At 42.0% G+C, this 14884-nt stretch overlaps 1 protein-coding gene across 1 annotated transcript in view; it reads right to left on the reverse strand.

Annotated features, from left to right (window-relative positions):
• plxnb2a.1 (plexin b2a, tandem duplicate 1) overlaps window positions 1-14884 on the reverse strand; it is a 224714-nt gene that overhangs the window by 54683 nt on the left and 155147 nt on the right. The window contains exons 4-11 of the mRNA XM_003448113.5: window positions 12465-12982; window positions 10442-10768; window positions 10007-10145; window positions 8477-8622; window positions 8211-8390; window positions 6859-6993; window positions 4279-4379; window positions 3859-3985 (exon numbers count right to left, since the gene is read on the reverse strand). Of these exons, the coding sequence (XP_003448161.1) occupies window positions 3859-3985; window positions 4279-4379; window positions 6859-6993; window positions 8211-8390; window positions 8477-8622; window positions 10007-10145; window positions 10442-10768; window positions 12465-12977 (1668 nt within the window). The 5' untranslated portion in view covers window positions 12978-12982. The remainder of the gene's footprint in view (window positions 1-3858; window positions 3986-4278; window positions 4380-6858; window positions 6994-8210; window positions 8391-8476; window positions 8623-10006; window positions 10146-10441; window positions 10769-12464; window positions 12983-14884) is intronic.

The following is a 14884-nucleotide window of genomic DNA, read 5'->3' on the forward strand; positions in this document are numbered from 1 at the left end:
CAATCAGGGCAGCAATTACTTTTCCTCCAAAACATATTCAACAAAGAAAATCAGATGAATATAAACATAGTTTGAAGTGTGGCACATTACTGCATGGCGCTCATATTAATGAGGCGCTGACAGGACTGGGTTTAACTTTTGTTTAACTCTTTATGGGAGGGGTTACTTCTTAGCTACACAACTTCCTCGGTTAAATTGCTTGTGTCCTGTCTTTCTTGAGTTAGTTACCGTAGCTTGAAGATTTGTTCCGTTTGTACCCCTGTTATAAAGAAAGTTTTAAGGACTTGTGAGAAAAGTACACCCTTACTGCTTTCACAGATATTACGAGGATAAGCACCATCGGGTGCTGCGAATCTTTTGTAGGTTTTGTAGTTTTCTTAGTTCCCTCTCAGACTCTACAGGCCTCAGATGTTAAACATTACAGATCATTAGTTAAAATTAGAAAAAGACTCAACAAGTATGGCTTGTTTGGAAGGCTTGCCAGAAGAAAGTGTCTTTTCTCAAAATGTGGAAAAGTTTGGCCATAATGGACAGCACGATGCTGGGAGAAGACTAAACACAACATATTAGCACAAATGCCTCATACCAGCTGTCAGCACGGCGATGCTGACGTTAAGAAAGCTGCGAATAACAAATGCCCACAAATCTTAATGAAGTAAAGCAATGCTGAAAGGACGAGCGGGCCAAAATTCCTCCACTATGATGTGATAAACTCATAAAGTCATCAGAAAACCACTACTTCAAGTTATTGCTGTTAAAGGTGGCTCTGTTACGCTACCGCTACTTATGGAGGGTCCTTAGCTTTCACAGGACTGCAGAGCTCCATGATAAATAATGTAAAAAAGATCAAACAGCCTAAAAAGAAAAAAACTTGGTACATTTAATGTCTGACTTGAAGACTTAACTCTCAGGCTGCCCCGAAGGACAACATCTGCTTTTATACTTTCAACTTATCTTGATTAACTTGTAACTTTGCCTCAAACAAACAAATAGACAAATATAAAAACTGGTTCCAAAGTTTCTGTATTTACGACTACCACCTACCCGTATTTGCATAGCGTTTATCATAGCCTCACCTGATTGCATTATCACGCAGCCATAATGTTGTTTTGTCGTCTCATCACATCTGATGAGAAGAGTGAGGACTATGGTGCCAAAATAAACAATCACCAATGTTATAATCTACATACAAAACATCTTTACCCTCACAGCAACTTCACTCGTTTCATTTCATTCAAACTTGCGACTGCTGAAACTCTTAGAGCTGAAGTTTAGTCCCTAAGAATGCATAATGAACTAGATTTTATGCAAGCCGGCGGTATCTGCTGGATAACACCTGAGTTTTGGAGTAGAAATATCACGATGTGGGGACGACGTCGGTGGACAGCGTGGTGCTGCACGCGTTGAAGGACGACGCGTCTTTCTGGCACATCAGCTCTTTGATCAATCCCTCATTAATTCAGAGAGTGAAGCCGTCATGTTAAGATGTATTGACGCAGCGCAGCATTCTCTGCTGGTGTTTAGTGTACTCCATAAAATTGCTGCCACAGCATTTCGATTTTGAATTTTATAGCGTTACATAAATTAGCTGCTCAGTGTTACTTTAATGCTGTTGGCCAGGATCATTTTTGCCTCCTTGAAAGTACAAGATAAAGTTTTATTAAGGCGGCTGGTACATAATGACAACACCTATTCAAAGACAGAAAAACTTAAGTTTTAGGCATTTTAAGAAAGGAGGTACGAGTTCGTACCATGTTATTAAAGGGTTTAGATGTTGGCGTCTCCTGTTTGAAACAATTTTTTATCTTTAAAATCTAAAACACGAGCAAAAAGTGTCGGTCTGAGAGTAAAAACCCTCCTATTTGTTTTCATACTACTACTACTCTTCCACTTGAAGTCTGCTTTGAGGACACTTTCTGTGCGTGCAGTAAATCCGTGTCTACCATTATGCTGTAGTGGGTACACACAGTAAAGTGTTTGTAAATGCACGTATATAGACATCCTTGCATTAACCCTCTAACGATGCACTGCTCTGACATCAATACATGCTTGCAGCGGCTAAGGACCAGTCTGGAACTGTGTGTTTGTCTCCTCTAATGAAAGCTGCTAATAGCAGCTGATCCCCTGCAATTACAGCTGAGCATTACTTACAAAAGCCATTATTACCGAACTTTATGCATTAACGGGTTAAACAGCCACAACATTTTTACCACTGTGTGGAAGCCTGGGTTAGTTCAGACTAACATTAACCGCTCTATGAGTCAAGAATTTATTCAACGTAACAGCATTAATGTTATAAGTTTGCTGTATTAGAGTATTCAGATAAATGTGACTTTCAAAGTCAATATTTTTTTGTTGACCTGCTGTTTACTGATAAAAAAACAAACAAACACAAAATGTGATATATTCCTATTATGTGGGAGGAAAACTAAAGATGGTATACTTTATGATTGCTGTTGAACACTTTAACCATAATGACAAAAGACTGTGTAAATGGGATCTGATGATAGAATCCGTAAGAAGACGATATGTATCCTCACTGATGGTAAGGACAACGACAGCTAAGGCCTCAGTCCCATTGGCTGCCTTTGGTTGCTAGGGAAAAATGTATATTCCCAATGGGTTGCCAAGTGGTTTTTGGAAGTCGCTGGCTGTTGCTAGGTGAAGTTGGTTACAAAGAGGGTGCTGCACCAAAAACCTGTGCTTGACTGCTAGCAGACTACCACAGTCACCTGTAGTTTGCATGGATGACACCGACTTGTCTGCAAACACTTGCTAACTGAGCACTGTCTTTCAGAGTGTCTGTCAGTATCAAATGATCAAATAAGAGTACAGAATGAAATCTGAAAAAGTGCAACAAAAACCAGAAATGGAGACCTTAGGGACTAGCTGGCAAGTGTTTGCAGGCAAGTGGGCGTCACCATGGAAACTACGGGCAACTGTGACAATCTGCTAGTGGCCAAAGCAATCACCTAGCCTCAGCAAGCAAAACCCAGCAATCTCTCGCCAACTGGTCAGGGAGTATATGTTGTTCTGGAACCTGGATGTATTTACTTTATTAGTAAAACTAGTTCCAGAAGTTTAATGTCAAATAAACTGCGAATGACTCACTATATCGCATTTGTTTTTATGTGCTCAAAATCTGAATTTTAAAATTGAGGGTACAAATCAGCCACTCCTGCTATGTGAACCTAACTGTAACCATAAACTTGAATATTTGCCATGAGCGAACATGAGGCTGGAAGATTAGTGGACAGAATTAATTGACAGCAAGTTACAAGAAGAAGAAAAAAAAAAATCCACAGCTTATTACGGTAACATGGGAATGTTTTTAAGATGGTTAACCACAACAAACTATGCTGGCTGATCTTATCATAGATCAATCTGCGTCGCTGTTGGTGCTGCTCCAACACGATTTTCCGAAACTAGACGCCATCAGCAGTTTCTGGGTGTGATGCAACATTTCCAAGAAGCACATTTTTCACTTTCTGAGTTTCATCAGCCTGAAAACTACAGAGCTGTTTTCAAAGGAGCTGTCAGCACAAACAACGATGCAATATACATCTGGCTCACATAGAGGAAATGTAAATTATAATGTTGCTGTGCATCAAAAAATGTCTTTATCTCTCTGTAGCTCCCCTGAGGGGCCCTGAAGATCCATGTACCAGAGGTTAGAAAGAAGTTTGAAATGCTGCTGACAGAACAGACAAAGAGCCCTCCACCTCTGCCAGAGTTTCGGCTTTGAGTGGTTTAAATTAAGCAGAGCTCAGCAAGAACTGATCTTAGCTCAGGGGGGTTCCAGCACACAGAGGGAAAGATTCACAGCAATATGCATGTTCATGTATCGCTCCCTCATACCTGGGCTGTCTTCTTGCAGCTGAGGTTCGGAGGGTTGAAACCCTGGATCTGCACACACTTTCCATCAGGTGACCACAGCCAGGTGTTCAGCTCTGATGACCTACCGCAGTCCTGCTTCCTGGTGCACCTGTGAACCGAGCAGATGTTAAAGAAAGAACAAGTGAAAAAATGAATATGAGCTTGGCTTTATAAGGTGGTAATATTAAGTTGGTGTTTCCTGAGTCATAGAGTTAGTTTTACATCATAAATGTGCACAAACAAACCGATGGAGGTGGCTAGCACCGACACAGCCTTTGTTTTAGAAAAAAGGTTCTTCAAACCTTAAGTCCCCATAACAAGTATGCTTTTGTTTTCTAGACTTGCTGGGGGGTGGGGGTGGGGGGGTATAGCTGGTCTACAAGCTGCTCATGTGCAACTCACTTTCCCTCCAGGACACACCAGCCACAGTACGGGTCCTTCAAACCGATGCAGGAGTGGCAGCTCGTCTCCTGCTGGCAGGCTTGGACTGGAACCTTGGTGATCTGCACACATGTGACAGGCTTTTATTGTGAAAGTGCCATTCTATTAAACAGCATACAGGAGATGAGGCAAGAGGAGAAAACTGATAAAAACTAGACAAAACAAAAAAACAACTATCAACCTGGGAAAAATATTTTCAAATGATGGTAAAAATAAATCTGATATTAGCTCAGCTTGGAGCGTACACACTATGATTATCACTTAGCAGTTAATGAGCATCATTTCGTAAACCCCATTTCAGTTATTTCTACAGCACTGATTACCTCGTGTTTTTGTGAGCTAACTTGTGCTCTTATTTAAAACCTATGAGATGGGGCATCTTTATAAAAGTTTAAAACATACGGGACAATTTAACACCCACAACAGAGGGAGGGAAAGCAAGAGCCCAAGAAATGCTCCGTGCTCTTCTGGTGATAAATACATTTGGGTCCCCTTTAGCAGTTATGTGTTTACATTTTGGGAAACTTAGATCTATTAAACAATGAGGTCAGCATATGTGCAAGCACTCCATGTGAGTCAAATTTTCAAGCTTCAGACTGTAAACAGTCTGATTCAGACACTTTCTGTCTATTCTCGGCTCTTGTTGTTGTTATTGAGAGTGGATATTCCTAATATGGTTTTATAATGCACTTAAATCTGACTTTGAGCACTCACCTACTGCTCATAACCTCTGTTCACAAGAGGCAGCCAATCAGAAAGACTATGGCTTTAAGGTAGAGGAGCTAAAATGGCCCATTTGAGAAAGCGCATGAACTATGGGGGCACAGCTAGGCTCAGCGTAAGATTAACAAAGCTTAATCTGGAATAAATAAAGCGAATAAAGAATTTGAAATGAGAATAATCACTCCACTTTATGATATTTGATACTGAATAAAACTTCAAATTAAGACCAGTCCAGTTAAGTCTGGTTCATGGATCCGGTGAGATTGAGGCAAATGAAAAAGGATGAGGAGGAGGAAGAGTAATAGCAATAAAAGAGTCCACAAAGAAAGACCAGCACAAGGATTTGAACCCAGAAACGTCTTGCTATGAGGCGACAGTGCTAACCAGCCTACAATTGTTCCACCCATTTTGAGAAGCAGGACTCGGGACTTAATAACATATTATAAAACATTACAAAACTGAATTATGTAATTAATACATATACATATTATTAGAACAGATTAAGCTGTTACATTGTTACAGTATTACATTTAAATTCAATAGCACCAGCAGCATTGTATTGTAAAGTACTGTGAAGTGTCCTTTTACAGTGTTTTACAAGCAGGTTTAGGGCATTTATTCGTGATATTTGAGACAATTATATCCTCCCGAAGGCTATATCACTCCGGATACCTTCAATATTTGTTTAACGTCTGTAATTTCATGTCTGACTCACTCATGACTCTCAGCAGGAGTGTAAAGTTCTTCTCTGGCTTTGTCCCGCTGGATGTCCGTGAGTATTACACACGTCCTTTCATTTTCTGATGGCTAAATGTCATCAGGCTCGATCAATTAAATTACTGAAGAGCACAGTCAATATTTAATTCCCCACCGATCGCTGTAATGCTAATGGAGTCACAATGGGACGTGAGCTTGAAAAGCAGGCACAGGTCCTACACCAGAGTCCAGAGGACACCTGATGATCAGGAAAGCCTTTATGATTGTTTCTGTTTAGTAAATTAGGATGAAGGTCTTCTGACTGATTGAATTTTTACTCTTACAGCTTCACTTTCAGTGATTGGTTTAATGGCTTACACTCAGTGCTTCATGTGACTGATGTTTTACGGTTCTAACAGATCTGGATCATTTGACATGGAGCATAAATAATCTTTTACGCAGACCGCCTATTAGTATTTTCGATTTTCCTTTACTGAGCAGTATTTTCTTGTAATTGAAAAGCTTGCATTGACGGTATTTCAGTGGAGAACTTTTTCCAACCAGCGGTGGAAATAATTTTCCTCTCTGACATGAAGAGGGCGGCCTAATAAATTTAAATGAGCAGATGGAACAAGCTCGGGTATCGTCACTTGACTTGATCAAAGTAAATTGCCCTCCTGAAGTGCTTTCTAATTAATTCATTTCTAAATCAATAACATCTTTTTCACTTCGCGGAGAGTGATGGCGACCGAAAGATGAAAGGACAAAGGAAAGAAAGACAGATGAAGAGAAAAAGCCGAGTGGAAAACAAAGGGAGCCGTGGAGAAAGGGAATGAGTGAATAAATCAATGGCTGACTTCTGTGTGGTAATGTAGACGGATGTATTGGTGTTATTTGAACGGATGAATAAATGATCAAATGAGACAGACAGAATAAATGAAAGACTCATTAAGTCTCCGGCCTGATGGATGAAACGGAAAAAAGCAGAAGTAAGCACACGACAGAGTCCCTGACCTTCGGTTTGAGGTGACACAGAGGCGTTGGATGAATGGAAGGAGAGAGAAATGGATTTCGTAAAAATGAATAATCAATCAGCCCCACGTCGGAGTGAGTGAGTCTGACCTTTTTCTCGGTGGTGATGTACAGGTGTTCGAGGCTCGAATCGAACAGCAGGTTCTTGTTGACCTTGTCTCCAGAGACTTTGCCAGCAGCTCGCCCGTACACCTCAGGATGGGCTGACAAATGTACCTTCAGCACCTGCAGAAACACAGAAAGTGCATTAACACATCCAAAACCCACTTTTTCAAAATAATATCACAGAGTGTCGTCTCAAGCCTCAAGCGAGGGAAGATGGATTGCCCTGTGAGTCTACGGTGATGAAGAGGGAGCTGAGCATGAAGGTAAAACTGTTGACTGAAAGGTCGAGCTATGGCTGCTAACTCTGGGCTGTGACTGGATGAACAGGATCGAGGATACAAGCAGTCGAAGCAGCTTCCTCTGGAGGGCGTCTGGGCTCACCCTTACAGATATAATGAGGGAGTCATTATGTCTGTGAGAGGTTCAGGTGGTGTTTAGAGCAGAGCTGCTCAACCTCTGCATTGAAAGGAGTCAGTTAAGAAGGTTCTGGCATCTGATAAGGATGCCTCCTTGATCCCTTCCAGATGAAGTGTTTCAGGAATATCCAATTGGGAGGAAACCTTGGGGCAGATCCAAGACCCTCCAGAGAAATTAGATCTCTCGGCCGGCTTGGGAACACCTCGGTGTCATCCCTGAAGAACTGGCCTCTCTGCTTGACTGCTGCCCCCTGACCCGGATCAGGATAAGCAGCAGAGAAAAAGATGTTGGATCCATTTAACTTGCTACTCTCTATCCAGCTATCCATGAGCATGAAGGTAAAACTGTTGACTTAATGGCCTACCTATATTCCTACCCTTAGCTATGGCCATGAGCTATGGGTGGTCATCAAAAGCGTAACACTGTGGACCCAAGCAGTCAACATGAGCTCAGCCGAAATGGTGTCTGGCCTAAGTCTTAGAGGCAGGGGGAAGCACTCTACACTGTAAGGTGCCAGATGAGAATGCCTTAGCGGTGGGGTGGTTTGTGCACGTCTAACGGAGAGCCTGGGGTAGACCAAGGGCATTCTGGGGAAAAGCAGTCTCTTAACTGGGCAAAAGTTCTGGGCATCGCTGTTTAGACGGTTTTCCTAATAACCCAGAAAAGTGGCAAAAATGGATGAGTTGGTAGCAACTTTAATGTGATAACGTCAGAGTTACAGTTACATCGTTTTCCAGCATTCAGGGAATAAAAACAGACAAAATGATGTTCCTGTCTTTAAAAACCTCACTGAAAATTTAGCACTCCCTGGTTTTATGTACCCGAACCAAAGAAAGAAAAGACAAAGTAAAAAGAATAAATAAAGGCGAGGAGGGAACGAATAATCTAGAAGTGACAGGATAGTAAAAAACATTCGTTACCTCTCCAGTGGCGGTGCCCACAAACGCCACAGCGTGTCCCATTTCCTCTGCCACAGCGACGGCAGTCAAGTGAGCCTTATGGGTCAACGAGGGCTCGGCTGTTAGGGCGAACTCAGCCTTACTAGCCAGTGGGGAGGGCAGGAACTCTGCTCCACACTTGTACCTGAGAGCCATGTCATTCTAATGGAGCGGAAATATATTATTTTATAAGCTTTCATCTAGTGCTGTAGCCATGCTTTATTTTTGGCAGAGACCGATGTTCTCACCTGATTGTTGTTGAGGCACAACTCGTCAGATTTGGAGGAATAAGGTGCATAAACAGCAGGCTTATTGTCAATGAGGCCGCCGTTGCTGTAACAGGCTCCTATTATCTGTACCAGCTTATCATTAATTGCCTTCAGAGGGTACATGCCTACAAACAGAAGCAAACACATCATGTCGACAATAACCTCACTATTAACATTCACAGGTTGTGATAGAAGAGGACACTTGTGGTTTCTTTTCTCAGACCAAAATTCTTTATTTTCAATCCCACTTCAAAAAAGGACTCGTTCATCAAAAGTGCCCAGTATCAAACTGGATTCTGGGATAGGCTAATGCTAGCAAAGGAGATTGTTCCATCTACCTAAACTCCTGCTTTAAAAGTGGTTAATTACACTTTGGCAAAATGTATTTAACATTTTTACACACACATAATATCAGATGTGATTAATGGCTACACAAGTCTTGGTCATGGTATCCTTTTGCTAGCTAAACTTTAATCTTAACCTGTTGGCCAGACAAATACTGGAAACCACATCACACGTCTACAACAGTCAAAGATAAAACCCAAAGCTTTCATGCTTGACAAAGAAAAAAAAAAAAATCACTATAAAAATATAATTTGCTGGTTTTTCCCTTAAATAGGCACCGATTTTTTACAGTGTTTAAGCAAAAACAGTACGTAGCTGTACAAAATTTCCTGTTTTTAACACAGGAGTTTGTTAAACTATACTTGCGTAGTATAGGTTGTTTTAGTGCTAACACGTTTGTCCTTCACTCTCTCCTACATTACTGTCCAAAAGTCTTGAGCCAGCCCACATTTCTTTTTAAATAGGAAAAATGATTTATTGAAACATGCAAACCTACAAGTAAATGAAGCATATATGGCAAAACATTTATACAATACTAAGGAGCTTGAAAGTCACTGTTTGTTTAATTTTAATATATTTATTCATCAGCACAGCCTGAACTCCTAGGAAAGCTTTCTTGAAATTTAAAAATGAAGCTCGTGCCAGTGAGATGCCTTCAAGATGGGAGACATGCAGCTCCAATCCATAACATGGCCTCTTTGTCTCCATGTGAATCAGCTTCTTGGTGGGAAACTACTACTTTATGTCTGTCAAACAGATACATCTTTAGTATTTTTTCCAATTTAAAATCTTTTCTTTGCAGAGTTGTCTGTTATGCGTAGACACAACACTGGTTCATCCCTTGAGTTCGGTATCTCTTTTATGCATGAATGACTCATGGGTCGGCGTTGAGTGGCTTAAACACAAAACATTCCTCTGGTTCAATCGAGTAAAAGCCAACGGTTATATTACAGAATCAAATTTGCCCAGCTGTTATTGTCAGAGTACTTTAAAGGCTTACAGTTGAGGTTTCAGGCCAAGAATGCAGTTTGATCTTTAAACATTTTAGCTGATAAAGATCATCTGATATAGTAAAAAAAAAAAGGTGCTGTCTCACTTTGCAAAGAGCAGCTGGAAATAAAGTTTCTAAAGTTTATTCAACATTAGTACCAAGCTGACACTCACACATGGCTGAAGTGGATGGGTCTTCATCAGAAGTAAAGGTGACAAAGAGCACTTTGTCAGAGGCTGAAACTGTTCCGTACTGGCTAGAGCGGGTCATACTCCGAGCCAAAGCTTCCCCTGGAGTTGCTACATAAGCAGCCTGGGAGAGGAGGAAAAGATAAAAATGCTGAATGTTTGGTGCTTTGACTAAAAATATGTGTTTATCTGCGATACAGAGAAAGTGAACGCTGCATAAATGGAATCTACTTCCAGTGCAAGAGCATGTTAAATTTATTTTTTTGAATTTTTAGAGGTCAGGACTGAGACATTCCTGAGAAGGATTCAATTCAAAGCAAACTCATCCAAACATAAAATGTGTTTTTCTGAGTCACTGCTGAGAGTTATACTGAATTGCTGGCAGCTTTTTTCTGTGTCTGCAAAGTGCATCATCATTACCTGAACTTTGTTGTACTTGTTGGTAGCGCTACAGTTCAGCTGCAGCTCAGTGTAGGAGTAATAAAAGTGATCGTTCTCGCACATCCTGGAGATGAAGGTGAAGTTCTTGGTGTCCTGCACCCCGAGCGTACGGGAGAACAGGAAGTACACAAAGCCGCGGTCTTTGAAGGCGAAGCGGAAGTCATGCAGGTACAACAGGACGAAGGGATTCGCCTGGACCGCAGAGGCCTCAATGATGCTGTCAAAAACCACCCAATCGCGATAGTCCTGGAGGATTCGCGTGGAGATCAGCTTGGTGCTGTCGTGGCTGCCGTACCCTTTGCCAACCTGAGATAAAAGAGGTGACAGATTCGTTTAGGTTTCAGTTGCATAGGTCCTGAGACCAGTTGGCAACTGCCTGGCAACCACTAGTAGCTAGGTAAAAATGAGTAATCCCAACCAGATGCTGGAGGTGAAATTGATATCTAAAGCCCCATTCATGCAGGCCTAGAGACCAGTCACCACCAAAAACCAACAGTCTTGACCTTTCAGTCGAGAGGTTGCTGAAGGTTGCTAGGAAGAAAGTTGGTCATAAACAGGGTCCTGTTCGAAAACTGTTGTTATTACTTTGGTTCCAAACACCTGGAAGTTGGGATGGAAGACTGTACTGCAAACTTCGCCAGCTACTCGCCAAGCAGTATTAAAACAATGAAAAATTCAATGCACACCAGAATCCCCTGTGAAGTAAGAGTTAACCGTTTTGAACTGTGTTACTGTTGCTGAAAGACAACTTTTACTTTGACACATTGTCCCTTTCTGGTTTGCATTTTAATCTTCACTACAGCTCGGAGAGTAAATGGCAAGTGTTTGCAGACATGGTGGCATCTTCCATGCAAATCACACCCAAACACAGCAATCTGCTAACAACCAAAGCAATCATCAGTAAAAAACACATTTTTCCCTGGCAGCTGGAGGTTGTCAGCCGGTCTCTAGGCCAGTATGAAAACATCTCACTTCACTACTTCGCTAAATGTAAGAAATCCCAACATGGCAGCCCCCACCACTCATTTTTTAAAATTAGTTTTTCTTAATGTATCAAACCCCCAGTAACAGATTTATGCCTGGAACATATAATGAACCATCCATTTACAGAACAGATGATGAAGAGCCTGAAATATCTTAAGAAAAATAAGCCCAGTTTCAAAAAATATGTATTTTTTTCCACATTCCACAAAAAAATGCTACATTCATAAATCAAAGAAAGGCATCGGAGTGGCTCCTCACTTTAGCCATCTTCACGCTGGTGTGGCATGGCCCATAAATTCATGCAGTGAAGAAAAAAAAGGCGCAGGAAACATTAGGCAGCTGATTTATTTGCATCTTTACTTACAGTTTGCTCTTTGTGACTCTGAGAACCTGCACTTAACAGTAGATTTACCTTAACAATGGATCAAGCAGCTGGCTCGTGAGGAGGATGGAGCAACAAGAAGCCAAAGAAAGTGAATACCAGACCTATATTCATCAAGTGGAGAGTATTTGACTGCATTTCTTTGTTTGTGTCCACTGGATGTGCACATCGATCACACATTCATCTTTATAGGATGAAAATATATTGGTAAATGCATTTAAAGTGCATCCTTCTGCTGAGAAATACAACCCGTCCTCCTCTCACTCCAGCAAACAGAGAGCCGTCAAGAGGGGAAAAATACATTTGATTTGATTAGAAGAACCATTAAAAGCGTCTATATGCATGTTTGGAATGGAAGGGAAAACTCAGTGGAAGACATAACATCATAAACCATCTTTTAAAGGCCAATTCTCCGACGCTGCATAAATAAAATGAAAAACACTTAAAGATAACTGACAAGAGAGCTCATTTCCCATATGGCTGCCAATTTAATTTCTCTACAAACTGCAGTTTTATTGTGTTTGTTCACACAGTATCACAGATGGTGGAGATCATCTGAATTATTATTTTTTATTTACTGCAGGAAATAATGTGAACTTTCCATGTGTGCGCAAACGTGTGTTTTTCCATCCTCACCAGAAACACTGTCAAGTTGTCTTTCTCCCCTGTGTAATACGACATCACTCCCACCACAGAGACGCCCTCCTCGGCGCTCGCCACGTAAGACTTCTCCCCTTTGTTGTCGCTGAAGTACAGCTGGTGGTCCACCTTGCTCAGGTTGCGCAGCGAGCAGATGCCTCTGAAGAGGCTGCCGCACACCACCAGCACGTCTTTGGTCCCGTGCACCAGCAGCAGCTTGTTGTGGTTGCTGGTTTCCACGGCCTCCTCGCAGGCGTCGTTGACGGGCGGCGTGCACTGCCGGTTGTCCTTCTTCGGGCCCGTTTTGGCTTGAGACTCGAGGATAAGGTCAGAGTTCAGCTGGTAAATTGCGTTAACGGCGCCGATGTACAGCCGGCCCGTGTGGGGATCAGCCACCACGTTGTTTATCAAAGTTTCGGAGGAGAACACTGCGTTCTCGCCGTGGGAGGGCCTCAAGCAAAGAGCCGCCACGAAGACTAGGGCAAAACACCACGCCCACCACCGCTCCATCGTGTCTGGGACAAAAACAGAAGAGACAGAAAACATTTATTTCAAATGGTCATTTTTCCTAATTTTTATTAGCTGACCTTCATAAAGGAATTATTGGCAGCGAAGTTTTACAAGGTCCTACAAAAATGTATTCTTTTATACTTAAATCACAACTCTGATCAACAAACAGCACATAGATGATTCTTTTGACCTGGCTTTTAACGCTCTCACTAAAATGTCACAGGTAGGCCAAAAACGCTGGACAAACAGAGGCAGGGTTAGAAGTCCAAAATAAAATCTTTAATCAATGCTGGGGTCAAACACAGAAAGGTGAAGGCAAGAAGCAGGCAAATGGCAAAATCCAAAAAAACACTCCAAAATATGTGGAGGACACAACGAAATGCCCGGAAGGACTGATGAGTGGTAACAAGACAGCCTGGCAGCAAGCAGAGAGAAACCTATTCACACTCCTGCCCTCAGGTAAGCACTACACAAGTCTGAAATCAAGCACAAAAAACCCTCACAAATAGCTTCTACCCACAGGCCGTCAGACTCCTGAATAGGGTAATTAGCACTGCCCCCCACTCACTCCATCACTCCTCCTGACTGCTGCTTCTCCATCTCCATTATTATCAACTGCTTGCAATATTTACACCAGGCAAAAGCGTTTTTTTTTAAACCCAGATTTTACCTGCACACTGATTTTTCATTATAGTTTCATGTTTTTACATGGAGAGCCAAGTTATAATCACGGCTTAAACTAGCATGCATGTCTTTGCACTGTGGTGATGGTCGCGGTGCCCCAGGGAGCTCATGCATGCACGGGGGTGGGGGAAACATGCAGGCTCTACATGGCCGACGGATTCAAACACAGGACCTTGACCTCAGTGTTAGGACTGGAACTGAATTGAGCCGACTGTCAGCCGACTGGTAACCAGTGAATTGGCAGGTTAACTCCATTTTGAGTAACACTTTTCCTTTTATTTATGGAGTATCTTTGGACATGGATGTTTAATATCACAAAAATATATCAAGATTTTTCATTTTTGTGATATTAAATATTATTTAAGACCGCTTCATAAAAGCCCTGTTCAACTGTCTTTCTCCAACAAACATTCCTGACAACGAACCCAGTGAACTTGAATCCGTGGAGACACTGGGAATAGTGCTCGTCCTCTAAACAAAGCAGAGTCTTTAACGGCACTCTGACATTGCAGAGCAGCACCAACAGCAGCACAAACTCAAGGAGAAAAGAATGAACGCTGAGAGCAAAGAGAGATGCAAAGAAATAATGAGGAGCTTCTCATTAAACCCAGAACATCCTTTACAGGAGGAAGAGGAGAGGGGTGGGAGAGCTGGGGGAGGAGGAGGAGGAGAAGGTGGAGGTAACGAACTCAAAGTGAGAGTTGCTGAGCCAGATTAGATTAGCAAAGACAAAAGAAGTGTGTGTGTGTGTGTGTGTGTGTGTGTGTGTGTGTGTGTGTGTGTGTGTGTGTGTGTGAGAGAGAGAGAGAAAGAGAGACTGAGTGTAGCAATTAGTTGTCTGACACACTGAGATTCTCCTTCCATTAGTCTAGATGGGTGTGTTTAATTATAGCTGTGGCCTGTGGCTGTAAAACAAGGCTCTAGTTTTCAGCAACACCACGCTCACTGTAACGTCTTTCTGCTCTAAACCTGTGCAGATGTCCAGAGGTGCGACTTTCAGGTTCTCCACAAGTGCTTCACATCAGCTGAAATCATCTTCATCACTTTCTTCCCTCTGAATTTTAGCGGGCACCTCACAAAAATCTTTCTAATTAACGAGGCCTCGTCTCTGCCTCCCCCGCTCACATAAATCAAAACGCTTAGTGTCGCATCATGGTTATTTAGTTTTTGCTTTCATTATCTGGTATTTTACTGGCCAACTGCTGCTTTTACAGCAGGAATCA

Source organism: Oreochromis niloticus, linkage group LG17, assembly GCF_001858045.2.
Source record: "Oreochromis niloticus isolate F11D_XX linkage group LG17, O_niloticus_UMD_NMBU, whole genome shotgun sequence".
NCBI lineage: Eukaryota > Metazoa > Chordata > Actinopteri > Cichliformes > Cichlidae > Oreochromis > Oreochromis niloticus.